Genomic DNA, 27,853 nt, shown 5'->3' on the forward strand with positions numbered 1-27,853 from the left:
TCAATGAACTGGTGCATTACCTCAGATTTTGGAAGCTGCCTGCTGAAATATTGTATAAAGTCCCCTTCAAAACTCTAAAATAACATTTACAGCTAAAAAGAAAATCCTCACTAAGAACATATTCTTTTCTGCACCATCCCTCCACTCACTTCACTGAATTTGGGAATTCTCTTCAAATGAAAAGCCTTTCAGCTTCTTCCTTCATGTCGTCTATTGTTATATTGCTGTAAAAAGATAGCAACAGACAGATGTCATTGCTGGAAGTTAGTTTTGTTAAATAAATGCTTGTACATTAAAAGCCTGTTGTTTTGTATACAACTGGAGACTGTGTACCTGGACAATAGAGAGATACTTAAACTGGCTCTACGTCCACAATGTGAACAAATATCTTTGAAGAATGCTCCTCCATTTAAATTATCTTCAGAGAATACTGCTATTTTTTAGTAATAATTATTGTTGATATGTTGCAATATTCCACAGAGTTTTAATCAAGGATAATATTACTGTCAGACTTCTAAAATGAATGCTTTGCTGTAACAGATTGAAATGACCAAATCAACCACTAGCAGGCCTTTAAAATGGATCATGTTACTTTGTAAAGCTGTACCATTGTGAAATTACCATAGCTGTACGGACATACAACAAACTGCTGTTCACAGATTCCTGTTGCAGCTTGCCAAGTAAAAACCTTTTCTAACTGCCATTCAGTGAGTCCGGATTGAATTCCAGTTTCCACAAAATTGAGAGGATGAAAGTACTGTGAAGGCCATGTACTTGGCTCTCAAAAGAACAAAGATGTATGCTATGTCACTCAGCAGTGACTGCCAACCAACCAAATCCACCTCTCCAAGAGGCAGTAACTAGGTCAACGGAAAAATTCTTCCATAGACTAGCACCATCAACATTGGGACTTAGGTCAGCTTAACTGCATTTCTCAGGGGTGTGAATTTTTCACACTCTTGAGCAACATAGCTGGGTCAACCTAACCTGCTAGTGTAGACCAGCCTGAATATAAAGGAAACAGTGCTGTGCCTCATCAGTATATTATTGCCAAAACAGCCTGTGGCATCTCATGATATCCCCTAGGATGTACAAAAATGTTGATCACTGACAAGATTGAACCCTCTGCAATTCCACATGTCAAAGCTCTTGGGGGAAAGGGACAAATGTCCATCATAACTCTTTGGAGCGGAAAGAAAGAAGCCAGTTGAGCACAATAATATTGATTCCTGCATTAGCACACCGAAGAGTCAACAGAAGTTCATGATCAACAGTGTCAAAGGCTGCTGACAGATCTGGAAGTATCTGCATTGTTATTTCCCCTTTGTTAATTGCCACAAGGTCATCCAGTGCTGTTCTGTGCCATAGCCTCACAGGAAGCCAGGCTGGGCAATATAGGATGCCAGCAGAAGCCAGTGTTGCTGGAGTTTGTTCACTATCATCTTCTCAATGACATCGCCCAGGAAGGAGAGGTTAAACAGAAGATGGTAAATTTCCTACATTGTTGGCAATCAAGTGTTGTTTTTTAAAGAGCAGTCTGGTTTACTGAATGTTTTAGTAGTGAGTATAAGGAAGAAGGCATTCACTGTTTCTATCAGTAGTGAGCCAAGGTATTCCCTGTCAGTTTTGACTACCCAGAAGGGGAGCAGATCCAGGTTACAAGTGATAGCAACACACCTGTGGACAAAGACTATTCAGACAAAATGCAAACATAAGATAAGGGGGTAAAATCCTGGTTTTGAAGTAAATGAGAATTTTGTTATTGACCTCAGTGGAGCCTGGATTTCACCTATGGTTTTTAGCAGCCTGGAACCCAAAATCTGCTGTCTTGTAATTCCACAAAATTTCCACTCAGGATGATAGAATTACTCTGAGTTTTCACTTGGTATAAGTGAGGTCAGAATCTTTATGAAAGTCAGGGATCAGATTGGGAAAAAAAAATGGTGATGGAATTTTTCCAAGCTCTGCCAACAGAATAAGCTCTGCCCACATGAAGACACCACTCATGGTAGATTGTGCACATGTTCAAAATATGATCATGCATGCTCTTTGGGCTTCTTGGGCTCAACTCCCACTCAGTGGAGTCTGACTACATCTATAGGCTACGTTGGGTGCAGCCAGACCAGAGGATCTGATCTATAATCTCTATAAACACATGGACACTGGCAAATGGTAAAGTGTTTTTTTTTTTAACATGAAAAGTATGGTCAAAGTTAAAATTTTGCATTTGGGTGATTTGGTATGAATCAGGGTTTTGAAGCTGAATACAGTAGTTAGTTGTGGTGGGGAGTGAGGCTGTTGCGGGTAGTCATTTTGAGGAGTGGGGTATGGTGAGGCATGGGAAAAAGCAGGACTATGTGGTATGATAATATTTTTTTACTTACTTTGCATAGGTGTAACTGGCTACACAAGTTGTAGGGCAGTGGAGAATCAGTCCGTGTAAATGAACTCTGCTCCCCAGATTCTCCTCAGTGATTGTGTATGTGTGTGAACTCTAATCCCCAACACCCAGTTCTCCTAGTGTGTATTTGAATTCTATTCAGGGCCTGAATTTGGGGGAGGAGTAGTGGTGCTCTGCACACAAACCAAGCTCCACTAACTTGAGATGCTACTTACAATGGATAGTGCACATGTTCAAAATATGATCATGTGTGCTGGGCTCCTTGGATCAACTCTCTCTCATGGGGATTTGGATACACCCTGGGGCAGGGCTGAATTGAGACATAAAGATAACAGGCATATGGTGTACGGCCATGGCTCCTGAATCATGCAATGACATCACAGTCCGAATTTTAATTTAAAAAACGTATTTATACCTGTAAGTTTCTAGCCCTTATGATAGTGAACATTTTTTTTTAAAATGTGACCCGTGATGCAGTGATGTCTGCCTGAGACTGCAAATAACTTCCAACAGAGAGAATAATAGCAGCCACTAGAACCAAGGAGAAAGCCACCTGGACTCACACCCACTACCAGATCAGATTAGGCCCCTGCTGCACTAGTGGGAGGACTGGGTTTGTTGTGAAGTTGTTAGGAATTAGGATGCCAGGTTGGACTCTTTAGGACTGGTTTGCCCTTGATGGGCCTCAGCTCCCTCCTGGGCTCTGACTAAGGTTACCAACTTTCTAAATGCAGAAAACTGAATGCCCTTGCCTCGCTCCCTACCCCGCCCCTTCTCTGAGGCCCCAGCTCCCACTCACTCCATCCCCCCTCCCTCTGTCGCGCTCTCTCTCTCCCACCCTCACTCACTCGCTCATTTTCACTGGGCTAGTGCAGGGGGTTGGAGTGTGGGAGGAGGTGAGGGCTCCAGCTGGGGGTGCAGGCTCTGGGGTGCAGCTGGGGATGAGGGATTTGGGATGCAGGAGAGGGCTCTGGGCTGAGTCTGAGGGGTTCAAAGTGTGGGAGGAGGCCCCAGGCTGGGGCAGGGGTGCGGGAGGGATGAGGGCTCAGGCTGGGGGTGTGGGCTCTGGGGTGGGGCCAGGGATGATGGGTTTGAGATATAGGAGAGGGCTCCAGGCTGGGGCCGAGGAGTTCAGAGTGTGGGAGGGGTCTTTGGGCTGCTGTGGGGGTGTTTTAGTCGAAAACTGGACACCTGGCAACCCTGGCTCTGATCTTCTCTTCTGGCCTTTTGGCTTTACAAGTCAGACTCACAAAAGGCTGTTCAGATCTTCATAATGATCTCTCTCTTTTCTTACATGTTCTGGTTAACAAACAGTTAACACTGATATTTAATTATTGTAATTCATCTGAATTAATACCCTATAGGCATGTCTACACTGTAGCTGGGAGGTGTAATTTCAGGTCAGGTAGACGTACACATGCTAGCTCTGTTTCTTGAGCTAGTGAGCTAAAAATAGCAGTACCCCAAGCCACTGCAGCCACACTGCTATTTTTAGCATTCTAGTTCAAGTAGAGCTAGCATGTGTATGTCTAACCAAGCTGCGAATTACAGATCCCATCCACAGAGTAGATGGACCCATAAAGAGGAACAGGACAGTTCTCCTCATTGCCTCTGAGCTATTCTTTCAGGCTCTCTCTGCAAATTCATATATATGTCATTGCATTGGTTACACAAAGACTAGAGACTGAAAAATGAAAGCTGAGAATACTATATTCTCAAACAAACAAAAAAATTGTAGTTTTGCACCCAGCAGGATTCACCCCAGTTTGAGCCCCATTCTCCACTCTTTGTGAACCCCTCAGAACCCCATTATCTGCTTCATGTGTCTGTGTGTATATGTGTGAGAGAGAGAATGAGAACTATGCCCCATTTTGTTCGGTGCATCTGTAAGTATGCTAAACTCAGAGCCCCATTTTCTTCAGTAGCTGGCATCTCTCATTGTTTTCAGTGGGACAGAAGCCAGGATGCCACCAATAAAGATGGCTTGTCCCATGGTGCTCTAAGGTTAGGAAACTTTACAGGAAACTGTGAAGGGGCAAGGGAATGTGAGGAGGAGGAGGAGGAGACTCAAGGGGCATAGGAGAATGTGGGGAGTAGGAGAGAGTCTGCGTGAAGAGGGTAGAAAGGAGTCTGTAGGGGTGCCAAGGGAACAAGTGGACTAGCAAGAATACAGAAGAGGGATGCTGGGGAATGTGCAGGCAAGAGAGAAACTGAGGGGATGCAGGAGAATAGGGTGGGTCAGAAAGGAAGAATGTAAATTGTAGGAAACTGAGGAAAAGGATGGAAAAATATAGAGGCAAGTGAACACAAAGGGCAGGTGAGGAATAGGAGATTGTGTGGGAGCATGAAACAGTCAAATCTGGAAAAAAAAAAAGCTATTGGTGCTCTCTGCCCGCATTCACAGTAGATTATAAATATATATTCAAACTATCAAGATGCATGGTCTCTGTGTTCCTTGGGCTCAACCTAAAGAACTAAGGCTTTATCCTTAGTTATATCGGCATAGGTACATTTGTCAGGGGTGTGAAAAAATACATACCCCTAGCTGACATAGCTAACCCAACAAAACCCCCAGGATAGACACAGCTATGCTGATAGAAGGGCCTTCTGCTGATGTACCTAATGCCATTTATGGAGGCAATGTTTCTACAAAAAAACGCCTTCTGTTGGTGTTCACTGCATCTACATTAGTGGGCTATGCTGACATGGTTATGCCAACATATCTCTATAGTGTAGACACAGTCTGAGTAGCAACCAAATACACCAATAAGCTCTGCTTAGGCTGGCTTCTGAAGCTTCTGGGCTCCACTGGGCTTTCTGAGCTTGACCTGCTCTTATGGAGCATCAGTAAGGCTACGATTTAGTTATGGGTATTTTTAATAAAAGTCATGGACAGGTCATGGGCAATAACCAAAAAGTCACGGGCTGGTAACCTGTCCATGACTTTTTTAAAAAATACCCCTAAGTAAATCTTAGGTGCTGGGAGGGGATGGGGGGGGTGCTTCAGGGGACGCTGCTGATCCTGGGGTGGGGGCTCTCTGGGCCCTGCTGCTGCTGTGGTGGGGAGGCCGCCCAAGGCCCCATGCCACTGTGGGGAGGACGGCCTGAGGTCCCCCTGCCACCGCTGCTGCTCTGTGTGCGGGTAGCCTGGGCAGGTGGTGGTGTCTCAGGGCCCCGCTACCACTGCTACTCTGAGCGGGTGGCCCAGGGCTCCACCACTGCTGCTGGGGACGGGGGTGCAGCCCGGGGCGCCGCTGCTGCTCCTGGACTGCTACTCCAGGGCAGTGCCCGGGACCAGCTGCCTGGGGCCGCCTGAGCAGCAGCCGGTGCAACTGGCCACGGGGCCGCCCCAGCTTCTCTGGCGGCCCTGGGGTCAGCCGCAGCAGCCGCTGCAGAAGTCATGGAGGTCCCAGAATGTCATGGAATCCGTGACTTCCGTGAAAGACTCACAGCCTTAAGCATCAGATACCTTGCTGGGCTCTGCTAAGGCTTGGCCTACACTACAGAGTTAAATAAACTAACTAGTTTATTGGGGTTGGCTACTTTTTGGGGAAAGGAAGATGGTACTTTCCAGAGCTCACTCATTTGTGTGTTAAAAAAGTAATTAATTATGGATTGTAGATATTCCTAATATCATCCTCCCTCTCTTTTCTTACATGCTTTTATGAGCAGTGAAATAGTTGAAATTTAAACGTATTTTAACAGTGTTGACATGCAAACAATTTTACTTGAGCATCTGTGTTAGAACCCTTTGAAATGAATGGTGCAGTTCACACATCTCAGAGCTATTGTTTCAGGTTCAGTTAGCTTCAGAAATGTGAACTGAGTGTATGGCAGCAACCTGAGTAATGGTAAGCACTTGAGACTTCCTTTTAAAAGAAAATAAAAGCTTAGATTTTGGAGTACAAGATAGCAGCATGAAAGAGATGCTGGTATACCTAGTCTGAGCCCTGAATGGAGGCAAAATGTGAGGTTAACGGGGAGGAAAGTAGGACAGAGATACCGGAGAAGGATAGAATGGTAGCTTCCCAGCTCAGAGTTTAGGAAAAGCTAAGTGGAATCCTCATCCAAGTAGCCAGCAGTGAGCCCTGCATTTATGTATGTGTATTTAAGGCTGAATTATAAACCTGAAATGATACAGTGCAAACTGGGGATACATGGCTCCCCTCAAACTTCAAAGGCTTAAAAACTGAACACATATTTTAAAAGTTGTGATTTCTTTTAAAATCTCGTAATTTTAAAGCTCATCATTATTTTCAAGGGGTATTGGATTCACTTTTGTCTGGTTGGGGTTGGCAATAGCCTCTTTCCTTAGCACGTGTTTGGGTTCCCTACAGTTCATACAGTTCCCGTAGTTTAATCATGGCCTGTTAACAGGCATTTACGGCTCCATGCTGACCACACAGCTTGGCGACGGTCCCATGTTGCCTTTATACTTTGGTAACGCTCCCTTAACTGGCGTTTGCGGGTCCCTGAAGCTCCAGCCCTTTGCGCTCCCTGCAGCTTTGAGGACAGCACCTGGGCCAGATCGCTGCAGCGCCCCCTGGCGGTTCTCGCGGGAGGCGCAGGGGCGGTGCTGGTCCCTCTGTGACCCGGAGGAGTTCGCCCCCCCCCCACCCCCCCCGGCCGGCGCCGGGCCCCGGATGCAGGAGGCCGGCGGAGGGACGTCATTGTTCCCCGACGGGCTGGAGCAGGAGGCGGGGCGGAGCGGAGCGGCCGGGTTGAGGCGGGCGCTGCGGAGAAGGGGACCCGGCAGCACCGAGCCGAGCGGGGCCGAGCTAGGTAACGGGGCCGGGGAGGGAGACGGGCCGCGCCGCGGCCTTGCGGAGCCCGGCAGTGCCGCATGCTGCCCCCTCCCTGCAAATCAATGGGCCGGGGGAGGGGCCGCGGCGGGCGGGCGGGCTGGCTGGCAGGCGGGGGCCCGGCCCATCCCACCCCCGGAGCAGCGGGACCCGGCCCCTTCCCCCTCCTTGCGGGCACTAAAGGGGGGAGGGACCCCTGGGCAGGGCAGGGCGCCGCCCCTAGGAGCGCGGCGGGATCCAGCTCCTTCGCCGCCGCCAGGCCCGGGGAGACCTGCCCCGGCGGGTGGCTACTCCCCTTTCCCCGTCGGGAGCCGGGTGTCCCGCTGCTCGCCGCGCTCCCGCGCCCAATTGCCCGTCCCCGCTCCCCTCGTAATGGGGGATGCGCCCGAGGGCGGGGGTCGTCGTCCCTGCCACAGGGGGCTGGGAGATTCGGGTTACCGCCCCCTCCTCCGCCAAGTCCAGCGTGGGGCTCCCGCCTCCCGTCCGGCCTTGTTACCTGCTGCTCCCCTTCGCGGATGTGGGGGGGGTCTCATGGTACCATCTCCCCCCGCTTCTGGCGTTACCCCCGGTCCCTCATCTTAGCGATGGGCGGGTTCTCTCGTGACCCCCTCCCCATCCCATTCTTCCCCTCGGTGTGTGAAGGGGGGGCGCTTCTCTTGTACTGTTACCGCCCCGCTTGGTTGCCATGGACACTGTCTCTCAAATGGGTGATTCCTTTACAGACGCTTCTCCTCCTTCCCTCGCTCACTGTCTGGGCTTCAGGCCCTAACGTGTGGGGGAGAGGAACAAACTGAGGCCGGCGCTCGGTAATTGGTCCATCTGCTGTTACTAGGCCCAGAGCTTGTGCCACCCCTTTGCCCCTCTCCTCTCCCTACCCCCCCCCCCCGAAAGTAGGCCAGGTGGCTGCTACTGAAATTTGGAGAATGGGGGGGAAATTTGTCCCCCATTTGACTCTCAGACACAGATGACATCGGGACTGCAGTGTTCAGGGTTTGGTGTGGGTGATTTCATGGCACCAGCACAATAGAATCATGATGGGCAATAGAGTTGGAAAAGGCCCACTAAACCACCCAGTCCATCTCCCCAGCTGCTGCAGAGTATAGGCCTTCCCAGGGAAGCTGTATCTGTTGTTTTTGATATTAGGAATATATTACTGATACTGGGATTATATATTTTGGGGGGAAAGGAGAGAGAATTGTAGCTATGTTTTCTTTCCGAAATATTCAATGCAATGTCTAGTGTGCCAGCTGGTTGGCACCCTCTACCTCTAGAGGTGGCTTCATTTCACTAGTGCTTTATGTACTGTGTGTAATTGGGAAAGTACTTTGGGCTGCATCTTTCATGCACATTCTATCCTCCCCAAATTCTTTTTACATAGTAGGACCATGGATGTAAAATGACCCAAAACCCTGATGTTAAAAGTCTATGGTGTGAATAAATGAAAATATTCAGGCCAGTTATGAAAGCGTAAGGTCATTCGTGGAGGGAGTGAAATTGTAAGGGAAAAAATGTGTTCAGCTGAGAACTGAAGTCAGAATGGAGATTCCGAGATAGTCATTTTGGATCTGTTTGGAAGCAAGTTGTAGCTTTGGAATGGAGGTGGAGAAAGACTTCAATTTGTGCCTTTTTTCAGACTTTCCCATTGTGTAACTTGCACAGCCTTCATATAGGTGATGCTGTGAGACCATAATGCTTTCAAGTGAAGTATCTGCATGCTTTACAAGACAGAAAAATGTTTCTTTGAAGTAACTCTAAGGTTGTGACCCATAATTGGCTTCCAGTTAGGGATGGAATAATAGCCTTAATTTTGTATTTCTTAGCTTTGATGGTTTGTTGCTTCTTCCTTACATTTATTTATTTACTGTTTTAAAAAAAACCTGACTTTTAAAATCAGGCTGAGACTAGAATGCAACTTTCTTTCCCCAGTTGTTAGATGGCTATAATGTAAAGCTCTTTTTTGTATGTCAGTAATATGTGGTTCCACAATGTTAATATATGTATATTAAAAATCATGAAAAGGTGTGATACATACCAATTTTCCGTCATTACCATTTGATGTTTTAATTTTTTAAGAGTGCACTCTAAATTAGAAAAAGGTTCTTGCGTAGTAAGATATGTAGATATAATTTAAATATCTGAAGTTAAAACACTTTTTATGTTGCATTATTTTAAACAGGGCCAAATCGAGTTTTGTAAATATTGGTTTTATATATTTTATATATGTATATACTGTATATAAGCGTTCCTGGGTGCTGTGATTTGTGTCAAGTATGCAGCCAGACCAATGTTTACAGTCAGGTTAAACTGATAGTGGTTTCTAATGGAACTGCTGACATGATCTTAACAACAGTGATGCAAAACTCCATGCTGCTTCTAGTGGAAAGTAATTATATCTGTTGTTACTTTCTTAATACTGTGCTGGGGCAGATATTATAAGACATTTCTTGTATAAGGAAATACATTTACAATAGCAAGTGGTTTCAGAGATAGAAAAATTTGTAGATGTGTGTGTGTGTGCAGGAGATAATATAAATATCAGTAGTCCTGTGCTGTTCAGTTTATTGACTTAAGAAGTTATCCTGAGATAACCGTTTTAATTTGGACAGTAGATGTTAGACATTCGGAACAAGTGATGGATTTAATTTATTAGTAGTAGTAATAGTGCCTAGCAAATCTGTAGTATTTTTCACCTGGAAATTTCAAAGCATTTGTCAATCACTAATTCTCAAAAAAGCTTAAAAATAAGAAGTCTTGACTATAGTGTTCTTATTTTGTTTAAAATACTCAGTTTGTATTGGTGGTATTCTTTTCTTTTTCATTTCCTTTCACTCTTGTCCTCTTCCCCCCCCCCCCCCAGTGTATTGATGAATATTATTGAAGCATCTTTTGTTTTGGTTGAGAACATGAAAAACTGGCTTTTAAGGGTATGGCACTTGCACATTGTGTATCAGGGCTTGCATCTGCAACTTGGTGATCGAGAGAATCTTATCTGAGACACAGGGAGCCAGGGACCTCAATCTAAGTCATCTTTTAGTATCAGGATGGCTCCACTTCTCAATAAAATGAGTCCATAAAGTCTACTTAGAATTCTTTAATTTAAATTTTATGCATTTTCTTCTTAGTAATGGTGGATGGAAATGTCTAAATGTTGGGTGAATCCACTAGTATTCAGAGCCCACCCCTCTCATATAATTAAAAATTGACCCTATTTAAAATAGTTTCTCACTATAATTCTAGTATATTACCAAGCATACTTGGTAATCTTCATGTAGAACGAGCCCTGTAATTTAATTAGGAGTTTTACTCAGAATTTGTGGTTTTGTGTGAGAACCTGGACACTCTCTGTTAACATAGTTTGCTTTATTTAACCTCCTTAATTTTTTATGAAAAAACACTTCCATCATATATCTTAAAGCTGTTTAAGACATGCCATCTCATTCACGTTACAAGAACAAATACAAATGCTGCCATCCTTACTTATGTTAAGCTAATATGGCTGCTTGTGTGAGTAAAAGCTGCAGGATCAGATCGTTTGTGTTGAAATAAGATAATGTACAGTCTTGCTACAAAACTTGTTTTGATAGAAAGTGGTAACATATTTACTGCACATGCTCAATAGCACATATTTAAAGGGACAACATTGCAAAATTTTTAAAATATTACTTTTTTAGTTACTACCCCTGCATGCAAGTTTCCCTGACAAATTTGTGGTTTTAATCACATTTCCTTAATTTTTAAATAGGTTTCTTCTCTTCTACAGAAAAATTAGCACAAACTAGTGTCAAATGCGCAAAGTAAACAAACTGGAAAAAGAACTACCCTTTGGTCTAATCTTTCAGTTTACAATAATAGGTGTAACTGTGGTATACTAAATTGTATGTTAAAATGGTATTTGTTTCCAAAAGTATGTCCAAACAAATATTTCTATGAAGGTCAAAAAAAATCCTGGAAGAAATAGGTATATAAATCTCTTTCTTCCCCCACCCCACCCCCAGAGGGTGTTCCTCTGGGTATGTCCCATTCTCAAAGTCCCTGTGATGTGTGGTTCTCATAAATGTTAGGTGGGTAAGACATGGCTTCTTCTGCAGCCCGTCAGCAGTTCTGCAGCAGACAGGCAAATAAAGGCGTTTCTTTTCCCAGTATCTGGGCTTGAAGCACTACAGAAGTAATATGCTCCAGATTTTGCCATCTTGAATAAAAGCTCAAGATAAAAATACTTGGACGCTTCACCACTAAATAAAACTTAGTGTAGTTTTTAAGTACCGTTTGTTTGTATGCAAGTTCGTTATGCTAAATATAAAATGGCACAAGATACCACTAGATATATAGATTTCCTCTTCAATTGGTTTACAAACTTTTAATGTCATCAAATGCAAAAATGGCTGACCAATTTACACTTTTGTGCAGAAAATACTGTTGCAATCAAAGCTGAATGCAAAGTTTTCCTAAGAGGTATTTTCACAAGGGTTTGCTATTAAACAATGCTGGTTACTGGAAAAAAATCTCATGAAAGTCAAAAGTGGTAGTGGTGTAATTCAGCTGGAATACTTTGTTTAGTGTGTCTTAGTGCATTTTTGAAACATTCACATGAAAGACTTAGTCTTCTAAATTATTTGTAGAAAGAACGAGGAGTACTTGTGGCACCTAAGAGACTAAGCAGTTTATTTGAGGATAAGCTTTCATGGGCTAAAGCCCACTTCATCAGATGCATGCAGTGGAAAATACAGTAGGAAGATGTATACAGAGAACATGAAAAATCGGGGGTTGCCATACCAACTCTTAACGAGACCAATCGATTAAGGTGGGCTATTATCAGCAGGAGAAAAAAACTTTTGTAGTGATAATCAGGATGGCCCATTTCAAACAGTTGACAAGAAGGTGTGAGTAACAGTAGGGGGGAAATTAGCACGGGGAAATAATTTTTAGTTAGTCTAATGACTCATCCACTCCCAGTCTTTATTCAAACCTAAATTAATGGTGTCCAGTTTGCAGATTAATTCCAGTTCTGCTGTTTCTCGTTGGAGTCTGGTTTTGAAGCTTTTTTTGTTGAATAACTGTGACTTTTAGGTCTGTAATTGAGTGTCCAGGGAGGTTGAAGTGTTCTCTGACTGGTTTTTGAATGTTCTAATTCTTGATGTCTGATTTGTGTCCATATATTCTTTTGCGTAGAAACTGTCCAGTTTGGCCAATGTACATGGCAGAGGGGCATTGCTGGCACATGATGGCATATATCTCATTGGTAGAGGTGCAGGTGAACGAGTCTCTGATGACGTGACTAATATGATTAGGTCCTATGATGGTGTCCCTTGAATAGATATGTGGAAAGAGTTGGCAACGGGCTTTGTTGCAAGGATAGGTTCCTGGGATAGCGTTTTTGTTGTGTGGTTGCTGGAGAGTATTTGCTTCAGGTTGGGGGGGCTGTCTGTAATCGAGGACTGGTCTGTCTCCCAAGATCTGTGAGAGTGAAGGATCATTTTTCAGGATAGGTTGTAAATCTTTGATGCGCTGGAGAGGTTTTAGTTGGGGGCTGAAGGTGACAGCGAGTGGCGTTCTGTTATTTTCTTTGTTGGGCCTGTTCTGTAGTAGGTGACTTCTGGGTACTCTTCTGGCTCTGTCAGTCTGTTTCTTTACTTCAGCAGGTGGGTATTGTAGTTGTAAGAACGCTTGATAGAGATCTTGTAGGTGTTCAACCCCTCAGACAGAGACAACCCCCATTTTTTCATGTTCTGTGCGTGCGTGTGTGTGTGTGTGTAATATAATCTTCCTACTATATTTTCCACTGCATGCATCTGATGAAGTGGGCTTTAGCCCACAAAAGCTTATGCTCAAATAAATTTCTCAGTCTCTAAGGTGCCACAAGTACTCCTCATTCTTTCTGCTGATACAGACTAACACAGCTACCACTCTAAATTATTTGTGTGTCATTGGCAAAGATAATTGGTTTAATTAAGGGGAAAGTGTAACTGTTACCATTCTTTTCCTTGTTGAGTGGTTTTTCATATAATATTAGTTCTCATATCAAACAGAACTTTCAACTCTGTGTTTCAGAGATGAACAATGACCATAGTTGACAAAGTATCTGAGTCTTCAAACCCTGCAGCTTGTCAGAAACAGCCTTGTAGCTCCGTGGTACCCTCTACTGGAGACATGGACTCAGCCTCTGCAAGTTGGGGTGCTGTATCATCTTTGGAGGTTCCAAAGCACAAGATCACTTTGGGACCAGTACCTGGTGCTGCAGTTTATTCTAGTTCATCTGTACCTGATAAATCCAAGCCTTCAGCTCAGAAAGATCAATGTAAGTATGTCCTGTACCCCTCTCCATGCAAATTATGAAAAAATAAAACCAGTTGCCATTTAGTAGTGTCTGCCATCCTCATCTTGCAGTTCTTACTCATTGGGGTAATCCTATTGATATAAAATGGGACTATTATGATTAAGGACTGCAGCAGCAGACTCTAATCTTGTGAACCATGTGAGACAGCTCAAGTGGCCAATGTTGTGAACTTAATTTGAATATGTTTATGAGCAATATAACAAACTTTTCGGGGCGGAGGTGGTGGTTCTCCATTACTTATAGTATACTTATTTACTCAAGTGTTTATTTCTGTAGAGAAGGATGTGTTTTATCAGTGTTGCTTTTTGTGGCCCGTATTATTTAGTGTTCTCTGAAACATAACATTCCTCCTAAAATACTTGGTGTCAATATCCACATCACAGGAGGAGAGTGAAAAATTATTCTTGTTAACCTCTGAGGATAGGACAAGAAACAATGGGCTTAAATTACAGCAAAGGAGGTATAGATTGGACATTAGGAAAAACTTCCTGTCAGGGTAGTTAAGCACCGGAACAAATTGCCTAGAGTGGTTGTGGAATCTCTGTCATTGGAGGGGGCCTGTAATCTGAGCCCTGCCACCCAGTGTTGATGCCCTCAGGCTTGGCTTCCGCCCCGGGCTGTAGGGCTTGGGCTTCAGCTTCGGCCGTGGGCCCCAGCAAGTCTTAAGCCAGCTTTGGTGACCCCATTAAAACATGGTCGTGACCCAGTTTGGGGTCCCAACCCACAGTTTGACAACCCCTGGTCTAGTTATTACATAGTCCTGCCTTGAGTGCAGAGAACTGGACTAGATCAGTGGTTTTCAAACCTTTTTTCTGACGACCCAGTTGAAGACAATTGTTAATGCCCGTGACCCAACAGAGCTGGGGATGAGGGGTTTGGGAGGGGGCTCTGAGCTGGGGCAGGGGGTTGGAGTGCAGGAGAGGGTCAGGGGTCTGGGCTGGGGGTGCAGGCTCTGGGGTAGGGCCGGGCATGAAGGGTTTGGGGTGCAGGAAGGGGCTTTGGGTTTAGGGGGGGCTCAGGGCAGGGGATAGGGGTGCGGGGTTGGGGCTCAGGGTTACCTCCTGTGCCTCCCAGTCAGCGGCGCAACTGGGGTGCAGAGGGAGACTTTCCGTCTGTCCTGGCACCGTGGACACGCTGTACCCCGGAAGAGGCATGCAAGCAGCTCTGCGGAGTTCTCGCCTGCAGGCACTGCCCCCCAGCTCTCATTGGCCGGGAACTAGCCAGTGGGAGTGCAGAGCTGGTGCTCAGGGTAGGGGCAGCACGTGGAACGCTGTGTCCCCCTCGTCTAGAAGCTGGACCAGCTGCTGGCCACTTCCAAGGCGCAGCGCGGTGTCGGAACAGGTAGGTACTAGCCTGCCTTAGCTGGGCAGCACCGCTGACGGGACTTCTAACGTCCCGGTTGGTAGTGCTAACCAGACCCGCTAGGGTCCCTGGGTGCTGAGCAAGACAACCCAGTGCCTTACATGCCGTGAGGCAACCTGAACTTTGAGAAACACTGGACTTAATGACCTTTCAAGGTCCCTTCCAGTCCCACACTTCTATGATTCTATCATTAAGGGCTACTTATTGTGCTTGTTACTTGCTTACTTTGGTATCCTGTCATACTTACACTTTTTATGGTTTAATAATTATAAGTTTTCCTTGTAATTTACAATAAGGAAAAAAGATTAATTTGAATTATGAGTCAGATTGAGGAAGCTAGATAAAAAAGGACTTGCTTAGTTAGGTTACTGAAATCAGGACAATAATTAGTCTTTGTTGTATTGTCCCACATTAGTGCATTCTACTGTCTTAATTTTTTCCAATTGGCATACAAAACCATATCTTTTTACTGAGCTTGAGTTGACTTGAGAACTTGCTTTGTGGTACTGAGGCAGTCTTTAATATGTTACTCACCAAGTAACTACTAGAATGTAGATTATTATAATTAGTTTGGTTAAAGTTCTTCTAGATGCTCATGCATAAGGTAATGTTACTTTAGCATGATTTTAAAATTAAACAATTTTAATATGTTTAAAATGTGTTGGTATTTTTTGGCAGCTATTGGTGATGGCATTGCTCCGCCACAGAAGGTTCTTTTTCCAGCAGAGAAGATTTGTCTGAAATGGCAGCAAACGCATAGAGTTGGAGCTGGACTCCAAAATCTTGGCAATACATGTTTCCTCAACTCTGCTCTTCAGTGTTTGACTTATACACCCCCTCTTGCCAACTACATGCTTTCTCATGAACACTCTAAAACATGTGAGTACTTTTAAAAAGTATATTTTTTTAAAAAAAGTTTTGTCTTAGCTCTAAAAGTGAAAGGACAGCAGTAATTCTGGAAAGGAAACTCCTGATTTTTTTTTATTCCAATACCTGCATTATTTGTAATTGTATGTTGGTCTAGTAGCCTCCTGTTATATTCTGTCTTCCTATATGCTAAGAAATGCTATCATGTAGCTCTAGCTTGGGTTTCTTAGTTACATTTATATGAATTAATACTAAATTTGCTCCTTAAATAATTTTTTGGGGCCAAAATAACTTTGAAGAAACCCCGGCAGACCCCGATGGAGTTCACATGAGCCCTGTACCGTGCGGTTCTCCAGACTTCAAAGTGGGCTGGATGTAGCTCCCTCTGGTGTCCATCACGGTACTTCCTCGGTCTGTCAAATGCTTCTTTACGCCAGAGTTCAGTAGTGTGTAATGTTCCCAGTTCCTGTGAGCCTGGGAAAAAAGGACCAAGCTCAAGACACAAACTAGGGTTCCTCACCACTAAGTAAATCTTAATATAGATTTAAGCATATTCCCATTTATTTGTAGACTGCTTTATGTAATAAAATGGCATAGGCTGCTATGGTCATGGGTCTGCTAGTAAGTATGTAGATAGAAAATGAGCATAAGAAAGGAGGGCTTAGAATGGCAGCTGAATGTTCTAGGTACCTGCATAGTCAAGACAACTAAGGTAGGTCAGGGCTTAGATACACACATGTAACAAAATTTCATAAAAATACAGTATACTTTAGAAACTACAATTTCTCCAGATATTTGCACTTTTTATGTAGTCGAAGTCAGTTGGCTTCACCTTCATCAGTCACAGTGCAGCTAAAGTGTCCAGGCACCTGCTATAACTCCTCATCTTTTGCATAATTAAATAATATTTTTCTCTATTTGTATTAGATCTTATTTTTCAAGAATTACAGTTTCTGCTATCACTAGACTCTGATATTTGAATCTGGTCCAGAATCTATATTCAGTAATAAACAAAGACCACATTGGTTAACATAACTTCTGTATGCCACTGAGCAACTTGTTTCATTTTAGTCGTACATATTTGTTGTGGTTTATATAGCACCCAAAAACGTAACACACTTGATATACATATAAGATGACGGGTCCCTGCTATGAAGATCTTATACTCTAAATAAGCTATGTGCAGACAAAAGCGGGAGAGGGCAAGAGATGCAACATAAGATTGATTTTTTTGGTTTTGCATTTCAGTTTTTTACTCTATCCTAAATTATTTCCTTTTATGCTTAACTCATTCCTAACTTTACCTATTTCTGTGAACTGAACTCTTTTTAATTTCCATTTTTTAACCTATCATTATAGGTTTTTCCACCTGTTCTTAATTGTCAGCTGTTTTGAAAAAGAATAATTTTTGTGGAGATTGTTCCTATAACCTCCAGATTTTTTGAGATCTTCCGTAGATAAATATTTTATTAATTTGAGATGCAATGTTGCTTCGCTCCTTAGGCCATGAACAAGGATTCTGCATGATGTGTACAATGCAAGCTCACATTACCCAGGCACTCTCTAACTCTGGCAATGTCATCAAACCTATGGCTGTCATCAATGATCTTAGACGTAAGTCATGTCAAATAATCTATTTGTAAAATGCCATCTTTGTGTTTATATATTTTATTGGCTTGTTTATTTGTCTGATTTTAATTGTAGTTTATAGAACTTAGAGTTTTATATAACTTTATGAAGGAAAGTTTAAAAAAACCTTTATTTTCATCCATTTTCACATGTGAGACATATGGTGTAACATTTATATTTATTTGTTAGGGATAGCAAAACATTTCCGGTTTGGAAATCAGGAAGATGCACATGAATTTCTACGCTACACTGTTGATGCTATGCAGAAAGCATGTTTGAATGGAAGCAACAAGTAAGTGCCAACAAAATAATATTTGAATATGCTGTCATTCCTATTCCTGTTTCCCTATAAATAGAACGGTACATGTTCTGGGCTTTCAAAAGAGGAAAAATCCATAGAAAAAAATAAATTGACTTTAATCTTCTGATATTGCATAATTTATTTTCAGATTGGACAGACATACCCAGGCTACCACACTCATCTATCAAATATTTGGAGGGTACTTAAGATCAAGAGGTACTTTTTAAAAAAAAAAAAAAAATTTTTAGGAATGGTTTTGGCCTTATGACTGTATTATATGACTGAAACCAGGGTTAGTCAGTTAGTTTTTGTTTTGTTAATTTCTTGGTCAAGGTATAGTCAAGGTCCAGACTCCACAGAAAATAATAATAATAAAAAAAAAATTATGATAATAAGTAAATACAAAGATTTCAGGGTCTGTTCAAAATCGTCTAGCGGTCCGGATTTGGCCCAAGGTTTGCCTGTTGACTACCCTGACTTAAATGCTAATTAAGGTAATGTGTGCTAATACTTTAGGTAATAGACTAACTATGCTTACTGTGTTAAGTATTTGTATTTTGATTTCAGTAAAGTGTATGAACTGCAAAGGAGTCTCAGATACCTTCGATCCGTACCTTGATATTACATTGGAGATAAAGGTACATTATTTTGTTACTCTGTCTGAATAGATTTTAAAAAGAAAACCCCTTAATTAACTGTATAGCTTTTGAAAATTTAAAATGTAGAATTTAAGTTGATTCTACTCATATAGTTCCATGATGGATGTGACTTATACTATACCTTGTCCTTCTATGGTACCTCTTATCAATATAAATGGTCTGTGTATGGTTTACTTAATCTGGACAAGTATTAAAATAGAATATCATTCTGAAGTCTTGAATCAACAGGCATGGCAATGCTATCTCATACTTCCCAGTTCAACAAAGATTTAATTGCAGAATGTTATACTGAGGGTCCATATTATTAAAACATTATTACTTTTACAATATATGTACTACAGATCAATTAGTAGTGTACTACTTTTACAGTATGTACCACAGACCTATTACTACTGTACTATGAAATATTATAAATAATTAAACCTCATCTATATTTGTCAAAGTGAACAGAGTACATTTTGTGATGTAATATATTCTGCAGTCCGTGTCTCCTCCCTCACCCTCTTGTTCACAAATTCAGTAGTCTGCAGTGGATCTCCCTTAAAATCATGTTAGTTCATGCTACTGTAAGCTAAAGTGAGCAAGTGGTGTGTTCTTATGATGTTTCCTATAACTCATGGAGAATAAGTCCATCAGTGGCTATTTAGCCAAGACAATCATGGATGTAACCCCATGCTCTGGTGTCCCTAGCCTCTGACTGCCAGAAGCTGGAAGTAGACAGCAGGGAATGGCTCACTTGATAGTTGCCTGTTCTGTTCATTCTCTCTGAAGCACTGGTATTGGCCACTGTCGGAAAACAGGATACTGGGCTAGATGGACCGTTGGTCTGACCTAGTATGGCAGTTCATATGTTATGTTCTAATGCATTGCACTGTTACCTTACCGTTTTAGACCGCTCAGAGTGTAAACAAAGCTCTGGAACAGTTTGTGAAGCCTGAACAACTGGATGGTGAAAATGCCTATAAATGTAGCAAGTAAGATGAATATTAATGACTTCTTAATACTAGATGCTTGGTTCTATCTATTGATTTATTATTGCATGTCATTTAAAAACAGTTATTGATGTTTTGCTTAATTTAGAAACACAGTGTAAGGTAAAATATCATTTGTTGTACCCAAGCGAGTATAATACAAAACATCTAAAACTTGGAAAATCTTTTTTTGGTTTTTTTTTTTTTTTTTTTTGGGAAGGCCAATTCCCTAATTGTTCTTCTGGGAGGGTTTGGTGTGGGGAGATATTTGCAAAGAGATGTACTCATTTTGGCTCTCAGAAGTGTTTATATACTATTATTGTCTATGCACAGTACTTTGTTCATGTTACTGAATCACACCATTTTAAAAGTGAAAAAAGTAGACTATAAATTACTGCTATGTTAAATAAACTTTAAAATAGATTGCGTGTTTAAAACATTTGGATAAGAACAGTATACAGTAGAAAGGTACAAAGACAATATACAGTAGAAGTTGTTTTATCCAGCATGTTGGGGGAAATGAGGGGTGCTGGTAACTGAAAAATGCCATTTAACTAAGAGGGAGGAAGTTTTGTGTGGGAGAGGGTGCGGCACTGGGGATTGGGGCACGGGAGGGGATGTGGAGCATAGGCTCTGGGGGGAGTTTGGGTGCAGGAGGGGGCTTGGCAGCGGATTGGGGTGCAGGAGGGGGAGAGGGGTGTTGGAGCCGGGGGGCACTCACCTCGGGCAGCTCCCTGCAAGCAGCGACCTGTCCCGACCGCTCCTAGGTGGAGGCGGGGCAGGCGCCTCCACCCGCAAGTGCCGCCTTCGCAGCTCCCATTGGCCGTGGTTCCCAGCCAATGGGAGCTGCGTAGCTGGCACTGGGGGGCGGGGAAGCAGTAAGCAGAGCTGCCTGCCGCGCCTCTGCCTAGGAGCAGCCAGATCCCAGGCAGGTCGCCGCTCCCCAAGCCCCCTCCCGCACTCCAACTCCCTCCCAGAGCCCGTGCTCCACACCCCCTGTCACCCCCGCGCCAACCGGATTATAAACCGGCATTTCAATAAAGATCAGAAATGCCAGTTTATAGAGTTTCTGACTGATGAAATGCTGGATAAAACAGCTTTTACTGTTCATAAATTTTAACTCAGTGTAGCTAAGCAAAGAGATTTACTAAACTTTGTCTTCTAATGCTCTTGTCTCTAAATTATTAATGTAACGAAACCCATGTTCTGCCACTAGAGGTAGAATATTAATGGCTAATTAGTAAGGTTAAGATTTTGTCGCAGGTGTTTTTAGTAAAAGACACAGACAGGTCACAGATAATAAACTAAAATTCATGGAAGCCCACAACCTATCTCTGACTTTTACTAAAAATACCCGGGGTAGGGGGAAGGGGGAGGATGACTAAGAGTTGGGGCTCTGGTCCTCTTCCTCCTCCTCCCCCCCCCGCCTACCTGGCAGCTGGCCCGGCTTTGCTGCTCTGGTGGGGCTGAAGTCGGAGATCCGTTAAAGTTACAGAATCCTTGACCTCTGTGACAAAATTGTATCCTTACTAATTAAGTGCATTTGGAAGAAAATGTTGGGTATCTCTTTTGTTATGCTAAAATAAGGTATAGAGTAGATGAAATAAAAAGGTTCAAATCCAAGTTTTCCCTTGTTTGCTAGGATCTCCAGTCTACAAACACAAAATGTATTCTGAATTCTGATGGTGTAAAGATCATAGATGGGAAGCATATCTAACAACCACGGGCTTAATGAGTATCCCATTTCTCCGTCCTGTGGTCCTCCATATGTATAATCTGCAGGGGTCTGTAGTCTGGTCAAACTTGAGACCACAAGCTTCCCTCTTCTCAATGGGGTTTAAAAAAAAAAAGCACCCTGCTGACCTACAGGGCTTTTTCCATTTCTGGGAACTTTTTTTTTTCTACTTAACTCCTCTGAGGAAACTCAGATATCTTCTTAGTTTAGGCTGGCTAGGTTTATACTAATTTTAAAGCCCACCAACTAGAGTGAGTTTGTTTTATCTAACCTAAGTTTCACAGAATTATATACAAAACTTTCCTGACATTCTGGTCAGTAAATGCTCTTCCTGGGTAGGAATTCCCCTCTCCAGTCCAGTATTTTAGGGCATAAATCTAGAAAGATAGCCTTTTCTCTAATTACCCACTCGTTGTGGCCAAGTCATATTATTATTATTCTCCCTTCCTTTGTGGTAGCAGCTGGATCCCACTGGTTAATCCTGCAGATCCGGTCATTGATTAGTAATGATCCATCATATTTACATTCAGGCTGTTTGGGAGTCATTTTTCAAAGGACATCAGATGCTTCACTCTCCTTCCTCTCCAGGTAGCCTCAGTACAGGAAGGTAGTGGTCACAATCCTGATTGTCAAAAGTCCTCATAGTGTAGGATAATTGTTTGCCTGTTTTTATTGAAGATAGATTAGATCCATTTTGGAAGTTCATATGTGCTCTTCCCAGCCCCAGATTGAAGCTGATGTTCCCTTCTTTCAGTTACACTTCTAGTATTCTGCACTGTGGCAGAAAGCTGAAAGGAGGTAGCCTGAAGTCTGATTTCACTTTTTGTAATATTAAAAGTGAAAAGTGTAATATTAAAATATTAAATATCACCTTCTTACATTTTCCTAAACTATTTCCAAAGACCGTGAATGCTGCAGTGAGAAGGCTGCTGCTTGCTGCATTGTGAGAGTTACTGGCAAGCTTTATTTTTTGTTGGCATCACAGAGATCTACAGATGTGTTCAAGTATTAGTTTGAAAGTCAAAAGATAAGTTTCTAGATCCTGTATTCTATTTGTCCTAGAGAACTGCCCTAATGTATTCTGCTGTCTCTTGTACTAGCTATGCTGAAATGTTGTGTATGAACTTCTGAAAAGCAAAAACATTGCATGTAAAGAAATACTTACTCAAATAATGTAGACAAGTGTCTGAGCCATGGAAAACATGGTAGAAATGCTTAAAAATCCACATAAAGTTAACCAATTGTCTTTGTTTGCTTTTAAGGTGTAAGAAGATGGTTCCTGCTTCAAAGAGGTTTACAATACATCGGTCTTCTAATGTTCTTACACTGTCTCTGAAACGGTTTGCAAATTTTAGTGGTGGAAAAATTACCAAGGTACATAAAATGGTGTTACAACTGCATCTTTTTAACATTTGCATTTTCCAATACCAAGTGACCATACAAAGCCAATTAATGCATACACACGGCACTCTAGATTGTAGATGCCAGCTGTTAAGTAGAAAAATAAACCCAATAACTTAATCTTCTCCTCCTCTCTTCTGGTAATAGCAGAGTTCCATTTTAACAATAAACATGAAATCAAAGTAAACATCCTCCTCTGCCCTTTGAGAGCTGCCCCTTTAGCAGACCATTCTGCAATTCAGTATGCTATTCAGTGCTGGACGTTTTTCAACCTGTCATTTTCCAAATGAAACTGAATCCTCACTTTTGTTTTGTTTGTGTGTGTATATTTTAGAAATGTTTCTATCTCAGCATCTGAAATCTTTCTCAAAATTTCTATAATAGTTCATAAGATATTTCAGCAAAATTTGAACCTTCTCTTCTATCTCTATTTAGGAAGTGAAATATCCTGAGTATCTGGATATTCGACCATATATGTCTCAACCAAATGGAGAACCAATCATTTATGTTCTATATGCAGTCCTGGTGCATACTGGTTTCAGCTGTCATGCAGGACACTACTACTGCTATATAAAGGTAAAGATAAACATCTTTTTCTTTAAATAAACAGATTTCAAAAAAACTCACAGCCTTTCAAGAATAAGCATTGGGGTCATTAATTTTTCATTCCTCTCTTCACCAGTACAGCCTTTACTCTGAGGAAGGGAGATGTTCTTGAAGGCAGGCTGTTTGGATGATCTGTCTTGGTAGGTTCCCATCCATATAAGGATGCAGAATCTTGCATATGTTTTTTGTCACCCTCCTAAAGTCCTTTATTCCTTTTTGGATGGGAATTCTCTCAGGGGACTCTTTGCCCAACCTAGATATTGCCTTTAACCAAAACCCGTGAGTCTTCCCCACTGTGTGTTCTTTTCAAAGCTATTTTGGATCATCCTATTGCTACTGGAATGTCCTACTGACCCCTTTGTGGTTTTCTGTGTAGTCTTTAGTGCTACCAGGACACTTCTCCCTATCAGTTGGATCATCCCAGGAAGTTCTGTCTGTCTAGAAACATTCTTTATTGCAGAAGGCCTGTTCTGTTAGAAACCGTCCTCCTCAATCCTGGCTGGAGATGAAATTCCTCCTTCATTTAATTAAAAAGGCTTCTTCTGTATTGTGCAAGTGTGGATTATCAGTTATAGTAGCAAGTTTACAACAAAGTTCCCACTCCTGGGATTTTCCTATTGGAAGTTTTTCAGATGCCCACAAATGCTTGTCAGCAAAATTCTGTGGACACTCTCTTGATGGATTTTCCTGTTTGTTTAAAGAGGATTTTCTAAGTTAGCAAGATCCTCTGCCTGTGCTTGTGTCTATCCTTTGATAAGATAGTAAACTCATTGGGACAGGGATGGTAACTTCCTTTGTGTCTTACAGAGCATAGTCTGTGTGCTTCACAAATAGTAAATAATTACTGGTGATCCTTTCACCATGGGGCTTCAGAAGCATCCAGCAGGGACCATCTTAGTGCCCTTCATTAAAACCAGACAAAGCTAAGTAGAAATTGTAACAGGATGAAAGAGAGAGAAAGCAGGGTAAACTGAACACTGCTCCATCTACCTCTATCAAACCACTGGGTGGGGATAGACCGTGGATGAGAGACGGCTTATTTTTCCTTTTCTATACATGACTTGATCCTTATTAAGGTACAGAACAATTGGGAGAACGTTGATTGGCAATAAGGGCTTTGCTTTTTCAGGAAAAGTTTTATCCCAGTACATCCTTGCATACAGCTATGTTTGATGCTCTAAAGGTGGACTCTTCTTTAGTAGTTCTCGTTTATAATAGCCTTCCATCTGAGCAATTTTCCTTGCAAAACTAACTAGGCAGCACCACAGAAGCTGAGGCTTTTCAACTCTGAATGGACGGAGTTATGGACTTGGAGGATACCAGGCTAATGCCCTGACTCAGGTAGATATCAAAGCTGAAGCCAGCAGCTTAGCTCATTAATTGGCTTTATTGCTGAGGCTGGCCAATCTAGGCAGTGTGTGGACGCATGGTCCTTGAGGTCTCTGTATGAAACTTATGGCTTCCCTAGGGAGGTAAGCCTGAATTCTCAGGTACCTGTCTCAGTGTGCATATAGTGTTAATGGCCTTATAAATTAAGCATGGAGCAGAAGAGTGGGCTTCACCCAAATAAGTTGGGCAACAGATGTGCTTGATTTGGGGAAATATAGAGGTGTATGTAGTGCACCTCTTAAACTCTCTGCAGGGCTCTGAGATGGGCATCACCTTGGCACCAGACTGAGCCATTGGGGCTGAAAATATGACTGCTCTCTGAGGAAAAATTTCCTAAAATTATCAAACTAAGAAACTTTACAAAAACTGTACTGGGTACAGCCTAAGATTTGTTAAGGCAGATGACACAGCATACATCCCTTGTGCTGTGAGGCAGCAGAGAAAGCACTGAGGTAGTTGGGGGCTATGCTTCGTTGAATAGTCTTTTGTGCTGAATGGGTGCCGTTACAAGGAAGCAGTCCTGCAGCCCCATAAGACACTGCTTTAAAGAGGATTCTGCGTGCTTAAGGCATAAGGACACCATCCCTCAAATGGGAATCATGGAGGCCCTCAAAGAATAAATTGTTTAACAAGTTCCATCAGGCAGCTGGCGCAACTAACTTTCTCAGTGTATTTTCATTTCTGCTGTCTTTGCTTTGTGGTTTGACTGTGATGTGTTCGTTTTTTTTTTTGACTGAAAAAAATTTGTGAGGGTGTCTGTCCTTAATATCACTATATAAGGCACTTATAGCTATGTAACGGGATAATTGATGTTGTCTCTAAATGTTATTCTCACTAACCTGCACTTTCATGTTGATAAATTATTTGACTCCATTCTCAGTAAGACTATTAAGGAGGTTTCTGAATTGTGGAAGATGATTCTCCTCTGTAAATTCAACTCGTCTAGGTGCCATTGAGTTTCCTCCCTAAAATAGAAAATGGCCTTTTTGTCCCTTTCTTTGGATAGTTTCCTGCTATTGCTTCAAGAACCAGCCTGAGAATCCAACATTTCTGCCAAACCAAATATTTCATGATAATGTAGGCTTGACTACTTCAAATGTGACCTCCTTTGCACCTGAGAACAGATCTCTGGACTATGAGACTTGAATCTTTATTTCTCACTATATCAGTAGTGAGTAGTTGTCTATGTTGACTTTGGGCAGCATCTTGAGGTTCTTTGACCACGTGATCATGGTCGCATTAGCTGCCAACAGGGAAGGTCTGTAGACCCCTTCTGGATGCTTTAGCCACAAACATAGGGCAAGAAATAATTTCTGTCGTATTAAGTTAGAGTTCAAGGCTGTGTTTTATCCTATAGCACATTCCATCATATGAGTGTAAATGAGACCTGCTTGAACGCACACTACCAACATCTGTCAGAGGAATCTGGATGCTAGCTCTGAACCAGGAAACCAGGAAATTGATGAGTTGTACAGATTGTTGTACTTTTTTAAAAAAAAATTCTTCTGGCCACTATGAATCTGCCAATTTTAATTAATTTCCCCTTGTTTCTTGTATATGAGAGTTGTATGGATGGAAGTTGAATGAATTTTTTTTTCTCTTGCTTTATGGATCCACCTCAAAGCTATGCTGTAGCATGGTGGTTCTCAAATGGGGGGTCACAAGGTTATTATGTGGGGAGGGGGGTTGTGAGCTGGCAGCCTCCACCCCAAACCCCACTTCACCTCCAGTATTTATAACAGTGCTAAATATAAAAAAAGTGTTTTTAATTTACAAGGGGGGTCACACTCAAAGGCTTGCTGTGTGAACGGGGTCACCAATATAAAAGTTTGAGAACCACTGCTATAGCACAAGTTATTTTCTGATAAACTTTCTTTTATTCTCTGGGATCCCCAGTGTCCTTATGCAAGCCTGCTCATCCCAGACCTCTAAAAAAACTAAAACAACTCAGAGCTTACATTATCCTTCTTGTACTGGTCTGGTCTCAATTCAGAGAATGAAAATTAAAATGGCTAGAGGTCTGGGCTTTAGTATAGCAAATTCTGGACTAGTATTATAAAAAAAGGCAAGATGATACTTGGAGCAATCTGATTTTAGAGCATGTGTCACTTAACATTTTAAAACTTTTTCATTGTTTTTGCAAACTTGTATGTGTTCATGTCACCACTGTGACTTCCTCTCCTGATGAGGTCCTAAACTGCTGCTGCACTAAGCAGTTATATATTCAAAAGGAGCTGTAAAGTTTAAGAAGTGGTCAGACTCTGCATGCATCTGATGAAGTGGGATGTAGCCATGAAAGCTTATGCCCAAATAAACTTGTTAGTCTCTGAGGTGCCACAAGGACTCCTCATTGTTTTTAATAAGTTAAGAATCATTCATGTTATAACATCCAGTATCTCAGATTGTGGCACAGAGAAATGCTTTAGTAGATGAGTAGACTTTCTGGACTAAAAAACTCTTCCACACACTAGTCCTGAACCAGTTATCCTGGTCCAACAGTGTCTTTCATTCTGTTTCCTTTTGAACCTTTGGCTCAGGATCCTGGCTCTAAATGAGAGTTTCTTGTCCTTCCTTCCGCTGGTTCCATTACTTTAACGTACCACTGCTGTGTCTGTAGTTTTGCATAAGATTAACAAAAGCAGTTTAAAGTAGAAGAGAACTCTCTTGCCTTCCTATAACACTGTAAAATGCTGATGTAAATTAGCCCCTTCTGTTTGCTTCATACATGGTTATACTCCTGTTAGACTCTCTCTGAAAATCTTCCTATTACAGTAATTTTTTAAATAAATGTTCTTGCAGAGTTTGAGTATTTGCTAAGCAAAAAATATATCTAGTTTCACAGAATATTTATCCTTTTAGTTTTGTTTTATCATGTGTTCCTTTTCCCTCAAAGACATGACTGACTTATAGTTCTGCTTTCCTTTTTCATGAGGAACAATTGAACTTGAATCTAAAATATAATTTCTTGCTTCAGCTCTCCATGGCTGGCTGTAAAAAGACTCTTCTATAGACACACACTAAACAAAGATCCCACTTGTATAGTGCAATCTTAATTCTGCCCCTTGTCAGAACTAATAAGGTTGCAGTGTTCTTTTGGCTAATTACCCATAAAATGGTGTGATAGTTCATGTGATAGGATTTGTGAACATATAGTGGACAGCTGTGAAACAACTTGCCCATAAGCCAGTCTCTTCCTAACCCGTCAGTGAGGTTGGCTTATGCTATGAAGCAGAAGGGTTTTATCCCTTATAAAAATGTTTATTCCATCTGTTGTATCTGTAGGTATTCACGTACATAGAAATCTTGATTTCTTTTTCAAATTGTCCTAAGCTCTTGGCCTCCATATCTTGTGAACATGAATTCCACAGATTATGTTATACTTTTATTAGTTTATAA

At 42.1% G+C, this 27,853-nt stretch overlaps 1 protein-coding gene across 2 annotated transcripts in view; it reads left to right on the forward strand.

Moving 5' to 3' along the window:
* The first annotated feature begins 7,109 nt into the window (after positions 1-7,109).
* Positions 7,110-27,853, forward strand: part of USP42 (ubiquitin specific peptidase 42) — a 39,961-nt gene continuing 19,217 nt past the window's right edge. For both annotated transcript variants that reach the window (XM_077828566.1, XM_077828565.1), the window contains exons 1-10: positions 7,110-7,183; positions 13,252-13,498; positions 15,578-15,778; positions 17,270-17,380; positions 17,585-17,687; positions 17,845-17,912; positions 18,264-18,334; positions 19,247-19,329; positions 22,324-22,435; positions 22,898-23,038. In XM_077828566.1, coding sequence (XP_077684692.1) covers positions 13,261-13,498; positions 15,578-15,778; positions 17,270-17,380; positions 17,585-17,687; positions 17,845-17,912; positions 18,264-18,334; positions 19,247-19,329; positions 22,324-22,435; positions 22,898-23,038 — 1,128 coding nt within the window. In that variant the 5' untranslated portion in view covers positions 7,110-7,183; positions 13,252-13,260. The remainder of the gene's footprint in view (positions 7,184-13,251; positions 13,499-15,577; positions 15,779-17,269; positions 17,381-17,584; positions 17,688-17,844; positions 17,913-18,263; positions 18,335-19,246; positions 19,330-22,323; positions 22,436-22,897; positions 23,039-27,853) is intronic.

The sequence above is a fragment of the Eretmochelys imbricata genome, chromosome 10, assembly GCF_965152235.1.
Source record: "Eretmochelys imbricata isolate rEreImb1 chromosome 10, rEreImb1.hap1, whole genome shotgun sequence".
Classification (NCBI taxonomy): domain Eukaryota; kingdom Metazoa; phylum Chordata; order Testudines; family Cheloniidae; genus Eretmochelys; species Eretmochelys imbricata.